Raw genomic sequence first — 20880 nt, 5'->3', positions numbered from 1 at the left:
CCACTTCCACTGGAAGCTCATTCCACACCGCTACCACTCTCTGAGTAAAGAAGTTCCCCCTCATGTTACCCCTAAACTTCTGTCCCTTAATTCTGAAGTCATGTCCTCTTGTTTGAATCTTCCCTATTCTCAAAGGGAAAAGCTTGATCACATCAACTCTGTCTATCCCTCTCATCATTTTAAAGACCTCTATCAAGTCCCCCCTTAACCTTCTGCACTCCAGAGAATAAAGACCTAACTTATTCAACCTATCTCTGTAACTTAGTTGTTGAAACCCAGGCAACATTCTAGTAAATCTCCTCTGTACTCTCTATTTTGTTGACATCCTTCCTATAATTGGGCGACCAAAATTGTACACCATACTCCAGATTTGGTCTCACCAATGCCTTGTACAATTTTAACATTACATCCCAGCTTCTATACTCAATGCTCTGATTTATAACGGCTAGCATACTAGACTAAGTGGGACCCGTTGGGTCCCAGCATCACACGAGAGGGCTGGTAACCCACTGCAATATTCCAACTCTCCACCAATTACAATATTGCTCGCCAGTGTGGGGGGGGGGGGGGGGAATTCCTGTTGCGCTAGTATGGGTGTTGTGGGCTGAAGGTACTGGTTTCCAAAGGGCTAGTATAGACATTGTGGGCCGAATGGATTCTTGGGCTGGCAGCTCAGTCACTGAGGCCTGGCAGTAGAGCTAGGGGACCCAGCAGGGGATGTGGGCGGCTTCAGTAGGGGGCAGGAGGGGGCGCATCCTATAGCCAGACAGAGGGCAGCATCTTGAGGTGGGTGGTGTCAGTGGAGGGGGGGGGGGAGGGGGCAGTGAGCGACTTACTCATGACCTCTGGGCTCACTCACTGCCTTGGGATTAACTCATGGTCTTTGGACTGACTGACTCTCACGGCTTGTGGACTGACTGACGCCCGACTTCTGGAGTCACGACTGACTTTTCTAAACTGAAAACTGTAACATCTACATTGAAGAAAAGCTTCTTCTTGACAGCCATCAAGCTATTGAACATAACAAATAAGCTCTGAACCATGAAAGACTATATTATTTGTGCTATTTGTTGATCACACACACACACACAGACTCATTCACACACACACGGACTCATTCATACACACACAGACTCATTCACACACACATTCACACACGCACAGACTCATTCACACTCCCACAGACTCATTCACACAGACTCATTCACACAAACACAAACACAAACACACACACACACACACACACACACACACACACACACACACATTCACACACACACACTCATTCACACACACACACAGACACATTCACACACACACATTCACACACACACAGAGACTCATTCACACATTCACACACACACACAGACTCATTCACACACACATTCACACACACACAGACTCATTCACACACATATTCACACACACACACACTCATTCACACACGCATTCATACACACACACTCCAATTCTAAAATGCCAAGTACCTTCAGAACGTGTTGAATATACAGTGTGTAAAACAAATCTTTAAAGCCTGCTGTGGAGGCTGCTACTGAAGCAAAATCATGCTTTTAATAACGTCAAACAAACACACTCACCATAGACAGAGCAGTAAACTCATGAATTATTTAACAGCACCTGCACTTGCCGCCATCTTGACGTCACACGCTCGCTGCTTGCCACGAAGCGGAAATGACGCACTAATCGCCAGCATGCCGCTAACAGGAAATTATGCCATCTTGCAACCTAGCGAAAATCACAGAATGAGCGCCAATTTTGAAATTAAACACAGTTCTGATCTAATACAATGTTTATTCACTTTATCCATCCGAAAACTGTTGCAAGCAAGCCCTTTAAAAAGCCAAGCAATTGAGGAAAAAAACACTGAGCAATCAGGCAAGCCGACAAAAAACACATCCGCTCGCTGAAAAATACATCGAGGGGACTCACCGTGTAGATGTGCTTCGCAGCTCCGAGAGCCGTGACCCTCTCGCTTCCTATGTCTGGCAGAGACAGAGTGAGGCATGGCACTTCCAGGTTTTATAGTCCCTCCCCCCACAGAAAAATAAAACTGAGCAATCAGGCAAGCCGACAAAAAACTCATCCGTCGCTGAAAAGCAATTAAAAAAATGCGAAGGAATTGGGGGAAAAAAAACACTGAGCAAGCAAGCAAGCAAACCGACAAAAAACACATCCGTTCGCTGAAAAGCAATTAAAAAATGCCAAGCAATTGGGGAAAAAATACACTGAGCAAGCAAGCAAGCAAGCCGACAAAAAACACATCCCCTCGCTGAAAAGCAATTAAAAAAATGCCAAGCAATTGGGGAAAAAAAGACTGAGCAAACAAGCAAGCCGACAAAAAACACATCCGTTGGCTGAAAAGTACATCGAGGGGACTCACCGTGTAGATGTGCTTCGCAGCTCCGAGAGCCGTGACCCTCTCGCTTCCTATGTCTGGCAGAGACTGAGTGAGGCATGGCACTTCCAGGTTTTATAGTCCTTCCCCCCACGGAAAAATAAAACTGAGCAATCAGGCAAGCCGACAAAAAACTCATCCGTCGCTGAAAAGCAATTAAAAAAATGCGAAGGAATGGGGGAAAAAAAACACTGAGCAAGCAAGCAAACCGACAAAAAACACATCCGTTCGCTGAAAAGCAATTAAAAAAATGCCAAGCAATTGGGGAAAAAATACGCTGAGCAAGCAAGCAAGCCGACAAAAAACACATCCCCTCGCTGAAAAGCAATTAAAAAAATGCCAAGCAATTGGTGAAAAAAAAGACTGAGCAAGCAAGCAAGCCGACAAAAAACACATCCGTTGGCTGAAAAGCAATATAACAAAAGCCCAGCAATTAGGTAAAAAAAACACTGAGCAAGCAAGCAAGCCAATAATAAACACATCCGTTTGCTGAAAAGCACATCGTGGGGACTCACCGTGGGGTAGGTTCGCAGCTCAGAGAGCCGTGACCCTCTGCCATCCTGGGTCTGGCAGAGACCGAGTGAGGTACGACACTTCTGGGTTTTATAGTCCCTCCCCCTGCCGCCACCGGTGGCAGCAGAGAGAATGGGGGATTTTGTAAAAACATTAATATCTCTCCCATTTTTCATCGACGGGAAAAATCATCTGCTCCCGGAGGTGGCCATAAATGACGGGCGTAGGTTGCGGCGTTCTCTCAGAGAATCACAGCACAGTGGGGCAAAAGCGGTCAAGATCAGACTTCTAGTAATATATAAGATGTATGTAGTTTGTTTGTTTATACTATTCTTATAACAAATGTAAAGCACTTTGGCCAACAAGAGTTGTTTTTTATATGTGCTATATAAATAAATGTGATTTGACTTGACTTGACATGAGTGTCATAACTGGATTGATGAAGTAGAGGAGCCTGCCTCAGTTTAAGTTTTTCATAGAATCATAGAAAGTAGGTGCGAGAGTAGACCACCAGGTCCGTCGAGCCCGCACCGCCATTCGCTCATGGCTGAACACTAAACAGACACCCTTACCCACAAACAGTAGACACAAGACACAGAACACAAGACACTACCCTCCCCTTTATACCGCTATCACCCCTCTCCACCCCAAGAACCTCGTGATCTCCTGGGGGAGGCAAAAAAACGGATAAAAACCCAGGTCCAATTCGAGAAAAAAATCCGGGAAATTCCTCTCCGACCCCAATCCAGGCGGTCGACACTTGTCCAGGAGATCACTCAGGTCTTACTATACTAACCATACCTAGGTCCATATCCCTGCCCTCACCCCGTAGCCCCTTATCCCCTTGGCAGCTAAAAAACCATCTATTTTAGACTTAAATATATTTAATGTTTCTGCTTCCACTGCTCCCTGGGGCAGTGAATTCCATAAATTAACCACCCTCTGGGTGAAGAAGTTCTTCCTCATCTCAGTTTTAAAAGAGCCCCCCCTTATTCTGCAACTATGTCCCCTAGTTCTATTTTTCTGTTTCAAGATTGCGATCGAACCCTCGTCACTGGAACTGTGCCGCAGTGCCACCCCATTATGTATCAGCCCCAATTATCTTTCAACATTCTGGAATCACTTGTTTTTTATTCTTTTTAGACTTTTTTCATGAATTGTTCAACATAAACAGTTATGCTACAACAGTTAAGCGCAGCTACCACTTAGTTCCAGAGACGTAACAACACAAGAGATAGTGTTGGAAGAATGATCAAACTCACACATACTGGGTAGAATCCATAGTCTATTATTAGTAACTATGCAGAGGAAACACAAGGTGCTTTCTTCTCAGTCTACCGGAGAGAGAGCGAGAGAGAGAGAGCTCTCTAATAAGCGTGTGGGCGGAGCCACAGTATGAGTGACACTAATCTACAGATAGGCACAGGGGTAAGTGTAGATTTATTATTGTCACCTTTAGTTTAGAGGTACAGCACGGAAATAGGCCTTTTGGCCCACTGAATCTGTACTGACTAACGACCACCCAAACATTAGTTCTATCCTACACACTAGGGACAATGTACAGAAGCCAAAAAATGTACAAACCTGGGCGTCTTTGAATGTGACGGAAGTGGAGCACCCGGAGATAACTCACATGGTCACAGGGAGAATGTGTGAACTCCATATAGACAGCACCCATTGTCAAGATTGAACTTGGAACTGTGGTACTGTAAGGCAGCAACTTTCCCGCTGCGCTACTGTGCTGCCCATGTACTGAGCTACAGTGTAACGCTTTGTTTTGCATGCTATCCAATTGGATGAGATAACAAAATACATATATATAATCAAGTCAAACTCAGATACTGTAGTAGAGTAAAAGGGAAGGTACAGAGTGCAGCATATAGTTCTCAGCAATGCAGCCCACTAGAGAAGGGTTTTGACATGCAACGTGACACTTTCCTTCTCTCCAGAGATGCTGCCTGACACGTTGAGTTACTCTAGCATGTTGTGTCTATCTGCGGTTTAAACCAGCATCTACAGTTACTTCCTACATAGTTCCATAAACAAAGTCCACTGTCTGCAATGGGGTAGTGGTCAATTGGACAGAACCCTAGCTTATGGAACGATCATTCAGAAGCCTGATTTTCTCCTTGGTTATCAAGTTTCCGAGTAAGCCATTGGGTCCTCAAACCTGCCCACCATTCAGTATGACCATGGCTGACGTTCCTCAGGCATCAACTCCTGTTCGGTGTCAGTTCCTCATTGAACTAAATTCTCAAATCTTTCAAAAGTTTAACTACTGCCACATTAAATACTTCCAACGATTTTGTCTTCACAAATCTCTGGGGTCGAGAGTGCCAGAGAATGACCACACTCTGCAAAAATAGATTTTGTAAACAAATGACTGGTCCCTTTTTATCTCTTATTGATGAGGAGTGAAATATTGTCAATTTTATGCTTGTCCCCTCCCCAATTGGCCCTCATTTCGTAACTTGTCAATTATTTATTAAAGTGCCCGAGTGAAAAGATTTGCTGTTGGTATTAGTATATTATTGTTACGTGAACTGAGATATAGTCTAAAGTTTGTCTGTGTTATCCAATCAGATCATACTACACATGTGCAATCAAGCAATCCACAAGTAGAACAGGGCAAAGAGAAAACTATTCAGAGAGCAGAATTACAATATCATAGCATTACAGTTACAGAGACAGTGCAGATCAAAATGAGTTGCAAAGATCACAATGAGATTGGTTGGAAGATCAGGACAACACCTTATCTTACATGAGAATCATTCAGTAGTCCAAATAAAGTGGGGAAGAAGCTGTTCCTGAATTTAATGGTACGAGCTTTCAAACTCTTGTGTACTGTCTTAACAGGGAGCGTGCAATCCCTTTTAAACCACGTGGTTAGTTGATGGTGACGAAAGAGACAAAATGGGGCAGATGTAGACAGTAACCTGGTTGTTGTAGTAGACTGAAGAATAGTTTGAGGTGGGTGACTGTGCAAGTTTTACTGAAGGTGAAAATAACCATCTCACTGTCTTGCAGTTTCCCCTGAGGTCACACTCGCTGCCCGCACTGATGATCATTCAATCCTGTACTGCACTGTGTTTGCATTTTACCCACCGGCCATCAATGTCAGCTGGTTGCAGAATGGTCACCATGTCTTTGAGACCAAATCTTCTGGGGTCATACCCAACAACGATGGAACATATCATCTCAAGTCTGTCCTTGAGTATGATCCGTATGATGGGAAACAGTATTCCTGTCATGTTGATCACAGCAGCCTGCCCGGTGGGAAGACTATCATCTGGGGTAAGAATGTTAAATATTCTTTCTTAGATAATCATTATCTTCTGTTGTTTCCATTTTAATCATTGTGACTACATCCCATGTTCCAAGATGCTTAAACTGTCTTTGTTTCGTGGTGTTGCTCGAAGCAATCACGTAATCACACTCCCACTCTCCACATGAGCAGAAGACTTTGTCAACAGAAAATTTATCAAAAGTAAACAAATAAATAACTAATATACAAGGAAGGAGTATTTGGTGTTCTCAGTGGTGAAACTGAAATCCATGAAAGGTATGTTTAAATAAAAAAATGAATCTTTCCTCATGATGTGATTTCAGGCAAGGCACTGGGGGAGTACATGTCAAGTCAAGTCAAGTCACATTTATTTATTTGGCACATTTAAAAAACAACTCTCGTTGGCCAAAGTGCTTTACATTTGTTATAAGAATAGTATAAACAAACAAACTACATACATATATACATATAGCCCTCGCTTAGTGGACGTCAGGAAAGGCTTGGTAGTATAGATAAGTTTTTAGTCTTGACTTAAAGGAGTCGATGGAGGGGGAAGTTCTGATGGGAAGAGGGATGCCGTTCCACAGTCTAGGAGCTGCAACCACCTAAGCTTATGCCTAGACCGCAGGATATTCAGCAGCCTAAGTCGGCCGATCTGAGGGACCTGGAGGTGGAGTGGTGGGTGAGAAGACTTTTAATGTAGTAGGGGGCAAGCCCATTGGGAGCTTTGTTGACATAGAGGAGGGTCTTGAAATGTATACGGAACCACACAGGGAGCCAGTGGAGAGAGGCCAGGATCGGGGTGATGTGGTCCCTTTTTCGGGTGCCTGTCAGGAGTCTCGCTGCGGCATTTTGGACCAGTTGCAGGCGGGACAGGGAAGATTGGCTGATGCCAGTGTAAAGAGAGTTGCAGTAATCTAGGCGAGAGGAGATAAATGTGTGGATGATCTTTTCGAGGTCATCAAAGTGGAGGAATGTTTTATTGCCCCAATGCCCCAATCCGAATCAATGGTCCGAAGTGGAAATGGTTAATGAATGAATGAATGAATACGTTTATTGTCATTGCACAATACTGTGCAACGAAATTCCATTACATCTCCTCCGGTTAAAAAAAAATACAAACACGACAACCATTGACACATATGTACACTTATTAGTAAAAAATAAATAAGTATTTTAAAAGAATTTAAAAGAATTTAAAAGAATTTGGCTTAGAATTAGAATTACATTTTGCTTCCCCAGCATTCTCTGTTGGAATTTAGCTCTTTTATCGCACATGGGTAGAAACTATTCTTTAGTCTACCGGTGCGAGCATTAAGAGATTCTTGTTCCTTGGCATGAATATATCCAATATACTGTCATGGACTGACCACATAGACAAGGAGGCACACCGACACCTCTACTTCCTCAGGAGACTGAGAAGATTCATCATGACTCTTGCAAACATCTATAGATGCCGCTAGAGAATGCATGTTGTAGGGTTGCATCATATCTTGATTTAGGAACTGCACTGCCCAAGACTGCAAGAATAAACGAAGAGTTAAGGATCATCACACAGCCCAGACTTCCTACTATTGACTCAATCTACACCAGGTTGCCTTGGAAAACGAGACTTATCCCACCCTGGTCATTCCTCCTTCCTGCTCCCATCAGGCAATAGGTACAGAAAGTTGAAAATATACACTGCCAGACTCAGGGACACCCTTCTGTTATCAGGCTTCGGAAGGGTCCCTCCATAATGTAGGTTTAATTTAGTTTAATTCGCCTCAACCTCATTGCACATCGAACATTGTCTATGGGACTGATATGTTAGAATGTTGAGAACTATATTCTGTACTCTGTATCCTCCTCTTTGCTTTATCTATTGTTTTTGAGTTTGTATTAATGTATAGTATTATCTAATTAGTTTGGACAGCATGTAAAACAAACCTTTGCACTGTACCTTGAAACATCAGGCATTAATAAAACGAAACCTAAGGAAGTAAGTTCTGTGACGCAAGTTACAGCTTCTGCAACGAAAAATATAACTGCCTGACAAACAGCGACCGTACTAGTTTGATTCCAGGTATGCTGCACTAACCTACACAAATACTCACTTTTGACGATCCCCTCGAACAATGCACAACTAAGGAATTTGCTGTTTCACTCTGAAGACTGTTGACATACTCCAGAACTTAATTTCCAACCTATCTATGTATCGTCAGCAATCTAGGCTACAGTGCCATCTGACCCTTCATCTGCTCTTAATACCAACAATAAGTAGTTCACTTTCTTGCATTGATTCCCAACCTGCAGTTACAATTTCCCAACCTGAACACTCTTTTAGAAACATAGAGACATAGAAAATAGGTGCAGGAGGAGGCCATTCGGCCCTTTGAGCCAGCACCGCCATTCATAGATACATAGAAAATAGGTGCAGGAGTAGGCCATTCGGCCCTTCGAGCCTGCTCCGCCATTCAATATGATCATGGCTGATCAACCAACTCAGTATCCCGTACCTGCCTTCTCTCCATATCCTCTGATCCCTTTAGCCACAAGGGCCACATCTAACTCCCTCTTAAATATATGATTTGTTTATGATTGTTCATGACGTTTGGATCTCTACAATATATTGTATTTCTTTTGTTTCTCATTCATAGTGATCATGGCTGATCATCCCCTATCAATAACCCGTGCCTGCCTTCTCCCCATATCCCTTGACTCCACTAGCCCCTAGAGCTCTATCTAACTCACTCTTAAAAACATCCAGTGACTTGGCCTCCACTGCCCTCTGTGGCAGAGAATTCCACAAATTCACAACTCTCTGGGTGAAAAAGTTTTTTCTCACCTCAGTCTTAAATGACCTCCCCTTTATTCCAAGACTGTGGCCCCTGGTTCTGGATTCGCCCAACATTGGGAACATTTTTCCTGCATCTAGCTTGTCCAGTCCTTTTATAATTTTATATGTTTCTATAAGATCCCCCTCATCCTTCTAAACTCCAGTGAATACAAGCATAGTCTTTTTAATCTTTCCTCATATGATCCCGCCATTCCAGGGATCAATCTCGTGAACCTACAATCACAAGGATGTCCTTCCTCAAATTAGGAGACCAAAACTGCACACACTACTCCAGATGTGGTCTCACCAGAGCCCTATACAACTGCAGAAGAACCTCTTTACTCCTATACTGAAATCCTATTGTTATGAAGGCCAACATTAAGACAACTCTCTGCTTGCTCTGAATTGTTTTTTCCATTCATGCTAATTATTACCCCCAATGTCAAAAGCCTTTGCATCACTTGATCAGAAATCTTATGAAAATCCTGATATTGTGGCGATATCTGGTGGTCAGGTCACTTATTGGTAGAATCCTCGTCAGGGAAGCTGGGACTATCACATGACAGGGTTTTGGTGGGAGTTGGTGATGAGTCAGTCGCCAGTAAACTGGTGTGCCCGATTACAACAGCAGGAACTTTGCTCAAGTCCTTACTAAACACGCGTGTGCCAAAACTATATTTCTTTAAAAAAAATTGATTTGTTCATGACGTTTGGATCTCTATAATATATTGTATTTCTTTTGTTTCTCATTCCAATTTTGTTATCTATTCTGCTTTTCCATCATTTTGTTTTTGAATTTTAGGCTGTGCACACCTGCAAACTACTGCTACTTAAATATACATTGTCTACAGGTTCCTGTTGCATAAAGTTCATAATCAATTTCATAAACAAATTTGAAGAAGGGCCCCAAAACAAAACGTCACCTGTCCATATGTAAGAAGAAACTGCAAATGCTGGTTTACACCGAAGATGGACACAAATTTCTGGAATAACTCAGCTGGTCAGGCAGCATTTCTGGAGAAAGGGAATACGTGATGTTTCGGGTCACGCTCCTTCTGACTGAGTCCATGTTTGCCAGAGATGCTGCCTGTGCTGCTGAATTACTCCAGCATTTTGTATCTATCATGTATTGTCTTTCCACTGACTGGTTAGCACGTAACAAAAGCTTTTCACTGTACCTCAGTACACCATATAACCATATAACCATATAACAATTACAGCACGGAAACAGACCATCTCGGCCCTACAAGTCCGTGCCGAACAATTATTTTCCCTTAGTCCCACCTGCCTGCACTCATACCATAACCCTCCATTCCCTTCTCATCCATATGCCTATCCAATTTATTTTTAAATGATACCAACGAACCTGCCACCACCACTTCCACTGGAAGCTCATTCCACACCGCTACCACTCTCTGAGTAAAGAAGTTCCCCCTCATGTTACCCCTAAACTTCTGTCCCTTAATTCTCAAGTCATGTCCTCTTGTTTGAACCTTCCCTATTCTCAAAGGGAAAAGCTTGATCACATCAACTCTGTCTATCCCTCTCATCATTTTAAAGACCTCTATCAAGTCCCCCCTTAACCTTCTGCGCTCCAGAGAATAAAGACCTAACTTATTCAACCTATCTCTGTAACTTAGTTGTTGAAACCCAGGCAACATTCTAGTAAATCTCCTCTGTACTCTCTCTATTTTGTTGACATCCTTCCTATAATTGGGCGACCAAAATTGTACACCATACTCCAGATTTGGTCTCACCAATGCCTTGTACAATTTTAACATTACATCCCAGCTTCTATACTCAATGCTCTGATTTATAAAGGCTAGCATACCAAAAGCTTTCTTGACCACCCTATCTATATGAGATTCCACCTTCAAGGAACTATGCACGGTTATTCCCAGTTCAACTGTATTCTTCAATTCCCTACCTTTTATCATGTACGTCCTATTTTGATTTGTCCTGCCAAGGTGTAACACCTCACATTTATCAGCATTAAACTCCATCTGCCATCTTTCAGCCCATTTTTCCAAATGGCCTAAATCACTCTGTAGACTTTGGAAATATAACCATATAACCATATAACCATATAACAATTACAGCACGGAAACAGGCCATCTCGACCCCTCTAGTCCGTGCCGAACACATAATCTCCCCTAGTCCCATATACCTGCGCTCAGATCATAACCCTCCATTCCTTTCCCATCCATATAACTATCCAATTTATTTTTAAATGATAAAAACGAACCTGCCTCCACCACCTTCACTGGAAGCTCATTCCACACAGCTACCACTCTCTGAGTAAAGAAGTTCCCCCTCATGTTACCCCTAAACTTCAGTCCCTTAATTCTCAAGTCATGTCCCCTTGTTTGAAACTTCCCTACTCTCAGTGGGAAAAGCTTTTCCACGTCAACTCTGTCTATCCCTCTCATCATTTTAAAAACCTCTATCAAGTCCCCCCTTAACCTTCTGCGCTCCAAAGAATAAAGCCCTAACTTGTTCAACCTTTCTCTGTAACTTAGTTGCTGAAACCCAGGCAACATTCTAGTAAATCTCCTCTGTACTCTCTCTAAATCCTCTTCATTATCCACAACACCCGCTATCTTGGTATCATCTGCATACTTACTAATCCAATTTACCACCCCTTCATCCAGATCATTGATGTACATGACAAACAACAAAGGACCCAACACAGATCCCTGAGGCACCCCACTAGTCACCTGCCTCCAACCCGACAAACAGCCATCCACCATTACCCTCTGGCTTCTCCCATTCAGCCACTGCTGAATCCATCTTGCTATTCCTGCATTTATACCCAACAGTTTAACCTTCTTAACCAACCTTCCATGAGGAACCTTGTCAAAGGCCTTACTAAAGTCCATATAGACAACATCCACTGCTTTACCCTCGTCAATTTCCCTAGTAACCTCTTCAAAAAATTCAAGAAGATTAGTCAAACATGACCTTCCAGGCACAAATCCATGTTGACTGTTCCTAATCAGACCCTGTTTATCCAGTACACGTGACAATAAACTAAACTAAACCTTTTGTGTAAATCAGTACCTGCATCTCTTTCTACAATTTTCCTGTTAATGCACTTTATTGTTTTGTTATTACTTAAATGTTCTGCCATTATTGAAAGAAATCCAGCATTTTCCCCAAAACAGATGTTAGATTATATAGGGTTAAAGCAAGTATCTGCTTTCAATTCGCCTTCTTTCTTGAATTAAGATGTGGCTGTGATGGTGCCATAGATCACAGAGTTGCACAGAACAGATATTGTCCCTTTGCTATGCTGCAGAACTCTGTCATTCAAAACACCATATAATTTTAGTTACCTTGAAATGCGCCAAAGATAGACACAAAATGCTGGAGTAACTCATTGGTCAGGTAGCATCTCTGGAGAAAAGGAATAGGTGGCATTTTGGGTCGAGACCTTCACCCTGAAGTCTTCAGACAATGCCCATCTATTTAGCTGCACAGCTTAACAATTGATTTGTAAAATTATGCATTCTTATTTTTCAGAAGGAAATAGGAAGAAAGACAGGCACATTGGCCTTATTGCCGTGTGTGTGCTGATATTGCTGGCTATTGGCTTGGCAGTAATTGTTTGGTGGAGAAAAAAGAGGAGAGGTAAGATGGAAACATTGTGACAAACTGTTGCTAGTAAAGGTATTGGATTTGAAGAAATGATCGATCTCAAGTAGGATAAGGCAGCAGCTACACATGAAATGACACGACTGTCACCACTGTCAACTAGCCTTTGTGCTGTTGCTAAATGTTTCTGATATTCAGATATTTGAAAATTGTGAATTCAGTGTAAAATAAATAGGTAGACATTATGGATTCACTGCACCAAAGCCTAGAGATATCATTGAAAAGTACAGCATGCAAGCAGTCCATTCGGCCCACTGAGTCCATGCCAACCACCAACCACCTGTTTTCAGGAATTCTATCTCATTGCACCTTCTCATCCAGTCACACACCCACGAGGGGCAATTTACAGTGGCCAATTAAACTATAAACTGACACGTCTTGGGATGTATGAGGAGGCCGGAGCCCCTGGAGCGATCCAATGCGGTTACACGGAGAACGTGCAAACTCCACATAGATGGCACTCGAGGTCAAAATTGAAGCCGAGTTGTGACACTGTGCAGCTCTGTTGGGGGCTTGCACTGTTCATAATCCAAGTCAGCTACGAGGCAGATTGGTTGCAGTTTTACATTTACTAGTTTTGTTTAGTTTAATTTAGAGATACAGTGACGAAATAGGCCCTTTGGCCCATCGAGTCTGCGCTGACCAGCGATCCCCGCATACGCTACACACACACACCATGCCAATTAACCTACATACCTGTACGTCTTTGGAGTGTGGGAGGAAACCTTAGATATTCGAGAAAACACACGCGGTCACGGGGAGAACGTACAAACTCTGTACAGACAGCATCAGTAGTCGGGATCGAACCTAGGTCTCCGGTGCTGCAAGCACTGTAATGCCCCTGTCCGACTTAGGAAACCTGAACGGAAACCTCTGGAGACTTTGTGCCCCACCCAAGGTTTCCGTGCGGTCCCCGGAGGTTGCAGGTGGTTGCCGGAGGTTGCAGGTAGTGGAAGCAGGTAGGGAGACTGACAAAAACCTCCGGGAACCGCACGGAAACATTGGGTGGGGCGCAACGTCTCCAGAGGTTTCCGTTCAGGTTTGCTAAGTGGGACAGGGGCATAAGGCAGCAACACTACTGCAGTGCACAGTAGCCGCCTCTGTGGCTCCTGTAGCTGGAAGACTCAAAATGACGTGGGAATGTGAGTAGTGGGAGTAATGGTTCAAGGTGGAAAGCCGAATGAATGAGCAACAACATGACAGGTGGACAACAATGTGAAACAGGGCAGCACCGAGACAGAGACCAGAATTAAATACCGACATCGGCAATTGTATCTGTAGAGTATGCATGTTGTTCCTGTGACCAAGCGGGTTTCCCCAGGTGCTCTGGTTTCCTCCCACATCCCCAAAACATGGTTTGGTAGGTTTGTTGTCCCCTAGATTGTGCATGATACAATGTGGGGATAGCTGATGAGAATGTGGGACAAATGTAGGATTAGTGTACATGAATGGTTGGTGCAGTCAGTGGGACAAAGGCCATGTTTGTATATTTCCATGACTCTTTATGATGTAGAAAGATGCTGACTATTTTTGAATTGTAAGATTGGAAAAGACTGTGAGGAACGGTGCTCGAGTAGCTAAGCAGGTCAGGCAACATCCCTGGAGACCATGGATAGGTGACAATCTGGTTCGAGACTCTCCAGGCAAATTACAATGGGTATTCCTCCGCGTAAGCCTGATAGTAGTGTACAGATGCACCTCAACCACTGACTTGCTCAACAAGTGCCCCAATGAGTTGAATTAAAGTATGTTTGGAGTAACATGCAGCAGTCCTTAAAATATACCATTTCCAAAATCTCAAGAGAGCTGGATGACCAGGGATTTAGTGTAAATTCAGTCATCTATATCACTGGTTTCTTGCCTGTGATCACACTGTTGTAAGAATTATTCTGGAGATGAATTGCAGTTCATTTTCCCCTTGTGTAAAGAAGTTATTGTGTTGAATATAACAAGTGGAACGGAAAGTCAGTGTAGGATTTAGAGTTTGTACGTAATGCAGCATGGTAGTGCAGCTGGTAGAACTGCTGCCTCACAATGCCAGAGACCCAGGTTCAATCTGGACCTCGGGTACTGTCTACGTAGAGTTTGCACGTTCTCCTTGTGACTATGTTGGCTTCCTCAGGGTGCTCCGGTTTCCTCCCATATCCCAAAGATGAGCAGGTGTGTAGGTAATCAGCCTTGGTAAATCACCCTGACAGTGTATGGAGTGGATGGGAATCTATTATGAATAGGCGATTGCTGGTTAGTATGGATTTGGTGGCACAAATGGCCTGTTTACACACTGTATCACTGTTTTCAAGAGAGAGTTATATGGGGAAAAAGCCGGAATGGAGTACTGATTTTGGATGATCAGCCATGATTGTGTTGAATGGCGGTGCTGGCTCGAAGGGCCGAATAGCCTATTCCTGCACCTATTTTTTATGTTTCTATCTTTCTATTAAATAAACTAAATTGTAAGTCAGAAGGTATTGCCTGATGCATCTCTCACAGTCCACCTTGAAGCTTACAAACACCACCTCACTGACTACAAAGATGCTCTCATTGCTGCAAAATCTGCCTACCTCTCCTCCATATTCACCGATCCCTGCCTAAACCACAGAACCCTCTTCTCCACAGTGGGCAACCTCCTCAAGCCTCGAGCCAACACTCTCCCTACCTCTACTCCGGATCTCTGCAACTCATTCCTCCACTTTTTCGCTGATAAAATCAGCACCATCTATCAATCTTTATCCCATGTACCCGATTCCCCAGCATCTACTCCACCACCTACCAAGGCCCCTCCTTTCAACATCTCCACTGACCTCCTTACCCCTCCTCCACACTGCTTCCTCTCCCAGTTTGACCTGGTCACCCCATTGAAATCTCCAAACTCATCAGCTCTTCCAAACCCACTACCTGCTCCCTCGACCCTCTCCCCACTCCCCTGTTGAAGTCCTGCCTCCCCGTTCTCTGCCCCTACCTCACTAACCTCTTCAACTCCTCATTGTCCCAAGGAATTGTCCCCTCCGCTTTCAAAACTGCTGCCGTTACACCAATCTTAAAGAAACCTGGTCTTGATCCCTCCTCTCTCATTAACTACCGCCCAATCTCAAACCTCCCCTTTCTTTCAAAAACCCTGGAGCGTATCGTTGCGTCGCAACTTCATTCCCACCTCCTTGCGTATAACCTACGTGAACCCCTCCAATCTGGCTTTCGCCCCCTCCATAACACAGAAACTGCTCTCCTCAAAGTCCTCAACAACTTCCTCACCTCTGCTGACACTGGTTCCCTCAACATCCTCATCCTCCTCGACCTGAGCGCAGCCTTCGATACAGTGAACCATAACATCCTGCTCACCAGACTCAAAGACCTCGGCATTGAAGGCTCTGCACTCAGCTGGCTCCGTTCCTACCTTTCCAACAGATCCCACTTCATCTCTCTCCACAACCACACCTCTGCTACAGCCGCAGTCACTCAAGGCGTTCCCCAAGGCTCCGTACTCGGCCCCGTCCTCTTCATCATCTACATCCTCCCCCTTGGTCAGATACTCCGCCACTTCAATCTGGACGTCCACTGTTACGCTGATGACACCCAGATTTACCTTGGCACCAAATCCCCCCACAACCCCCCCCTCTCCCATATCAACTCCTGTTTGTCAGCTATAAAAACCTGGATGCAACATAATTTCCTCAAACTCAACAGCGATAAGACAGCATTCCTCCTCATAGGCTCCAAAGCCACACTCAGCAAAATCAATAACCCCACTCTCACCATCGACGGCACCACTGTCTCCCCATCTCCCCAGGCCCGCAACCTTGGCGTGATCTTTGATTCCACCCTCTCCCTTGAGCCTCACATCCGCCATGTCATTAAAACCTCCTTCTTTCATCTCCGCAACATCGCCAAACTCAGACCCTCTCTCACACCGCCCGCTGCTGAAAGACTCATCCATGCCTTCATCTCCTCCCGACTGGACTATTGCAACTCACTTCTCCTTGGCATCAGCTCCACCTACATCAACCGACTCCAACTGGTCCAGAACGCAGCCGCCCGACTCATCACCCACACCAAATCTTGGCATCACATCACTCCAGTCCTCAAACAACTTCACTGGCTTCCCATCTCCCACCGGATCACCTACAAAATCCTGGTCCTCACCTACAAAGCCCTCCACCATCTGACCCCCCCATATCTCACTGACCTCCTCTCCCCCTACCAACCCTCACGGTCCCTCAGATCCACATCAGCCGGTCTCCTCTCCATCCACAAGTCCAACCTCCGCAGTTTTGGGGACAGAGCCTTCTCCAGGGCAGCTCCCAGGCTCTGGAACTCCCTCCCCCAACTGATCCGCAATTCCGTGTCCCTCACCATCTTCCAGTCCCGCCTCAAGACCCATCTCTTCACCTCTGCCTATCCTTAGCCCCACGTCCCCGTCCCTTTTCATCTGTGCATTAATTGCCTCATACTGTGTTTTGTATTGAATTCTGTCTTTACTTTGTGTACTAGTCATGTCTCTACTATTTATTTCATTCCCCTTACATGTTTTTCCTCTACATGCTCAATTTTTGTAATGTGTCCTTGAGACTCTTGAAAGGCGCCCATAAATAAAATGTATTATTATTATTATTATTATTATCTTCAAGCCAGCTGTAAATGTCATAAATTGTGAGAATTGATTGCAAATGTGATACAATATTATAAACAAAACTGGGTGATCAAAATGACAAGATGGCTGAAGAGCAGATTTTCATTGAAATAACAGACGTGCAGCTTTCTCGAGCACTTGGCCTTGGTTGTGTAATATTTCCTCTTCAAAATTCAATGTTCCCAGGCACTGCTGGTCTGAGACACCACTCAGCAAGTATATTTCCTGAAACTGAGGTACTGCTTTCATAGCATCAAGATGTCTAGCAGCACCAGCACGCACATCAGAACCAAGCCATTTCTCACTTTGCCAAAACTAAGAATGCAGCACCAATTTATTCATTGAACACCAACGACATGCACATTTGAATTGAGGCAAAGGTTTTAGCTTATTATCACTGTAAACCAGCCATGGTTATAGAGGTCTGCCATTGTGGTCACTATTAGTGAGGGTGATTAACTAACATTTAGCAGTGAAACGGAAAATAATTGGCTTTACAAGCCCACGGAGCCAGAGTCATACGGCATGGAAACAGGTCCTTTGCCTCAACTTGGCCATGCCAACCAAGATGCCAAGTTTAAACTAGACCCCTTTACCTGCAATTGACCCATATCTCCCTGAACCTTTCCTATCTATCGTATGTACCTGTCCAAGTGTGTTCTAAATATTTTTAAGTCCCTGCCTCAACTACTTCCCCTCAAATGTTGTTCCATATTTCCACTTCCTCTGGTTTTGAGTAACTCATTTGCCTTCACCTTAAACCTAAGTCCTCTGGATATTGATTACACAAGGCTGGTTAAAATATTCTGTGCATTCAATCTATATATGCTCCGTGATTTTATAAACCTCTATAAGATAAACCTCTATAAACCTCAGCCTCTTGGATGCCAAGGAATAAAGTCCAAGCATTCTCATCCTCTCCCTGAATCATGACATCCTTCCCATAGTGGAGTGGCCAAAACTTAACACAATACTCCAAATGTGGCCTCACCAACATCTTGTGCAACTGTAGCAGAACATCACAACTTTTGTATCCAGTACCTTGATGGCCAGAGAAGGTTGTGAGGAGGAAATTTCATGTTATTGATGTTCCTGATTATTCCGTTCTTTGTGCCTGGCCATTTTGACTTTGCCCCATTTTACTTTGTGTATGATATTGTACAAGATTTGTAATCACACCTCCCAATTGTCTAAATTATCCTAATTAACTAAATGCCTATATGTTAAATGCCACATTAGGCATTTAGTTAAGTAGGATAATTTTCTGTGCAGGGTAGAAGCTGCAGTTTTTATTACACACTGTGTGGTGTGTGCCTGGAATGGACTGCCAGGGATGGTGGCATTTGGGGTACAGCTTTGTGGATGCAGGGGCTGGAGGGACATGGATCATTTGCAGGCAGATGCTGCCTAACTGGTGTCTGTCCGACTGATTGGGAGGAATTTGAATGGGATCTGATGGTGAGGCATGGAGTACTTCCAGTGACAATATTATGCTGAGCCACCATTGTTTGTGCTGAACATGATGCAAATTAAGGCAGAGTGGCGCAGCAGAGAGAGCTGCTGCCTCAGAGCGTCAGAGACATGGGTTCAATCCTAATCTCGGTTGTTGGCTGTGTAAAGTTTGCATATTTTCCCTGTGACTGCATGTGTTTCCACTGTGCTCCAATTTCCACACACATGCCAAAGATGCCAGGGTTTATGGGTTAATTGGTCTCTGTAATTTAACCCTAGTGTGGATGCGAAAGTTGGATAACACAGAACTTGTATGAACTAAACTAATTGGAAGAATATTATGTTTTTTGCTTAGTTTAGTTCAGAGACATAGCATTGAAACAGACACTTCAGCCCATTGAGTGCGCACCAACCACCGATCACTCACACATGCTAGGGACACAAGACAATTAACCTACAAACCTGCATGTCTCTTTTTGGAATGTGGGAGGAAACTGGAGTACCTGGAGAAAACCTGTGCAGTCACAGGGAGAAGGTACAAACTCCGCAGAGACAGCACTCGTAGACAGGATCAACCCAGATGTCTGGTGCTGTACCATTATATCTGGAAGGAAGATGTTATGTGGGATGAATCAACAGTTGAAGCATCATTTTGAGCTCTGTCCTCGGCTCTGCGAATGGCCTACTCCTCAATCTTTGTCCATTGCCTATTCACGGTTGTCTAATATTTAATTTCCCTCCTCAGATTATCAAAATATTCCACCAAACCAGAACGTGCCCTGCTAACCTATCGCTGAATAGAAGATTTCATTGATGTGTTTGAAATGCAGGATCTGAACTATATGGAAAGAGTTAAATTAAATTTACTAAACATGACAGTATTTCTTAATAGACTGTCCTGCATTTGTACAAGTTAGCGCTATGTTGCAATTTTTGCTGATCACAGCTGATCTGACTTAGGCCTCAACTCCTTTACTGTACTTCTTCCACATAGGATACTTTTACAATATAACCTATTTCTCTTTAAATATCTCCAATGTTCTAACTTCCTATGTGTCAAAATGCAGCTTCTCTGCAAAATGGTTGACCTGTCTATGCTATGTTCTCCAATGTAGAAGAGGCCACATTGTGTACACTGAGTACAGTGGACATGGTTGGACGCGGTGCAGCTGAATATCTGTTTTACATGGAACTGTCTTCTCCCTTTGTTTCCATTTTCCACCACACATTATCCACCAATTCACCACCCCATCATGCCTCTTTAATACCTTCATAAGGTTAACTTTGATTTTTGTCAACTCCAAGGAATACGGAGCCAATGATTTCAGCCATTCATGGTAAGGCAACCCTTGCTTATTCCAAGAATCTCTTCTAGCTGATATCCAATATTAATATGTCCTTTCTAAAATCTGAGAACGAAACTGTACACAGTGCTCCTGATATGTCCTTAACAACGTCATGTACCATAATTACAATTGTAACCTACTTTAAACGGCAATGTGCTAATCACCTTCTACGTTGTGTGCTGCATCTACCTGCTGGCTTTTGTATTTTCACCTTAAGCATTTGAATCTCTTGTACTCCACTCATTTGCAATCTCGCTCCATTTAGATAATAGCTTCCTTTGAATTGCTCTTACCAAAGCATGTGAGCACATATTTTCCATTATTAAACTCCATTTGCCAGTTTTATGTTCTCCTAACAAAGAGTCATGGAGCCATATAGCATGGAAACAGGTACTTCAGCCTAATGCTCTAAGCTGAACTAGATACTACATCTGTTAGTCGCATTTGCTAGCGTTTGGCCAACATTCCTCTCAGCATGTTCTATCGATGTACCTGTTTTTGCTGGTTCTTGATTACCCTACCCTGGGTAAATGCATCAGTGCATTCCCCTGATCAATCGCCCTCATGATTTTAGATAGCGCTATAAGATCACCAATTAAAAGGTTTCAATTATAGATAGAGAGTGAGATTTTGTGGTTATTTCCATCAAGAATTATAGACTAAAGAAAGGCCAGTAGATGTACTTGGTCAAACAGAATTTGTGGAGGCAAACGGCAATAACCAGCATTTCAAGTCAAGGCACTGCATTAGAATTGAAAGAAGATGGGAAGG

General features: G+C 43.6%; 1 protein-coding gene across 1 annotated transcript in view; it reads left to right on the top strand.

Moving 5' to 3' along the window:
• The window catches only part of LOC116986669 (class I histocompatibility antigen, F10 alpha chain-like), a 78799-nt gene extending 58309 nt beyond the window's left edge, over positions 1-20490 (top strand). The window contains exons 4-6 of the mRNA XM_033042242.1: positions 5957-6223; positions 12556-12663; positions 19509-20490. Of these exons, the coding sequence (XP_032898133.1) occupies positions 5957-6223; positions 12556-12663; positions 19509-19549 (416 nt within the window). The 3' untranslated portion in view covers positions 19550-20490. The remainder of the gene's footprint in view (positions 1-5956; positions 6224-12555; positions 12664-19508) is intronic.
• Positions 20491-20880: the final 390 nt, after the last annotated feature.

Source organism: Amblyraja radiata, chromosome 24 (genome assembly GCF_010909765.2).
Source record: "Amblyraja radiata isolate CabotCenter1 chromosome 24, sAmbRad1.1.pri, whole genome shotgun sequence".
Lineage (NCBI taxonomy): Eukaryota > Metazoa > Chordata > Chondrichthyes > Rajiformes > Rajidae > Amblyraja > Amblyraja radiata.
The sequence above is the reverse complement of the archived record's forward strand: the minus strand, read 5'-3'. Positions and strand labels throughout refer to the sequence as shown.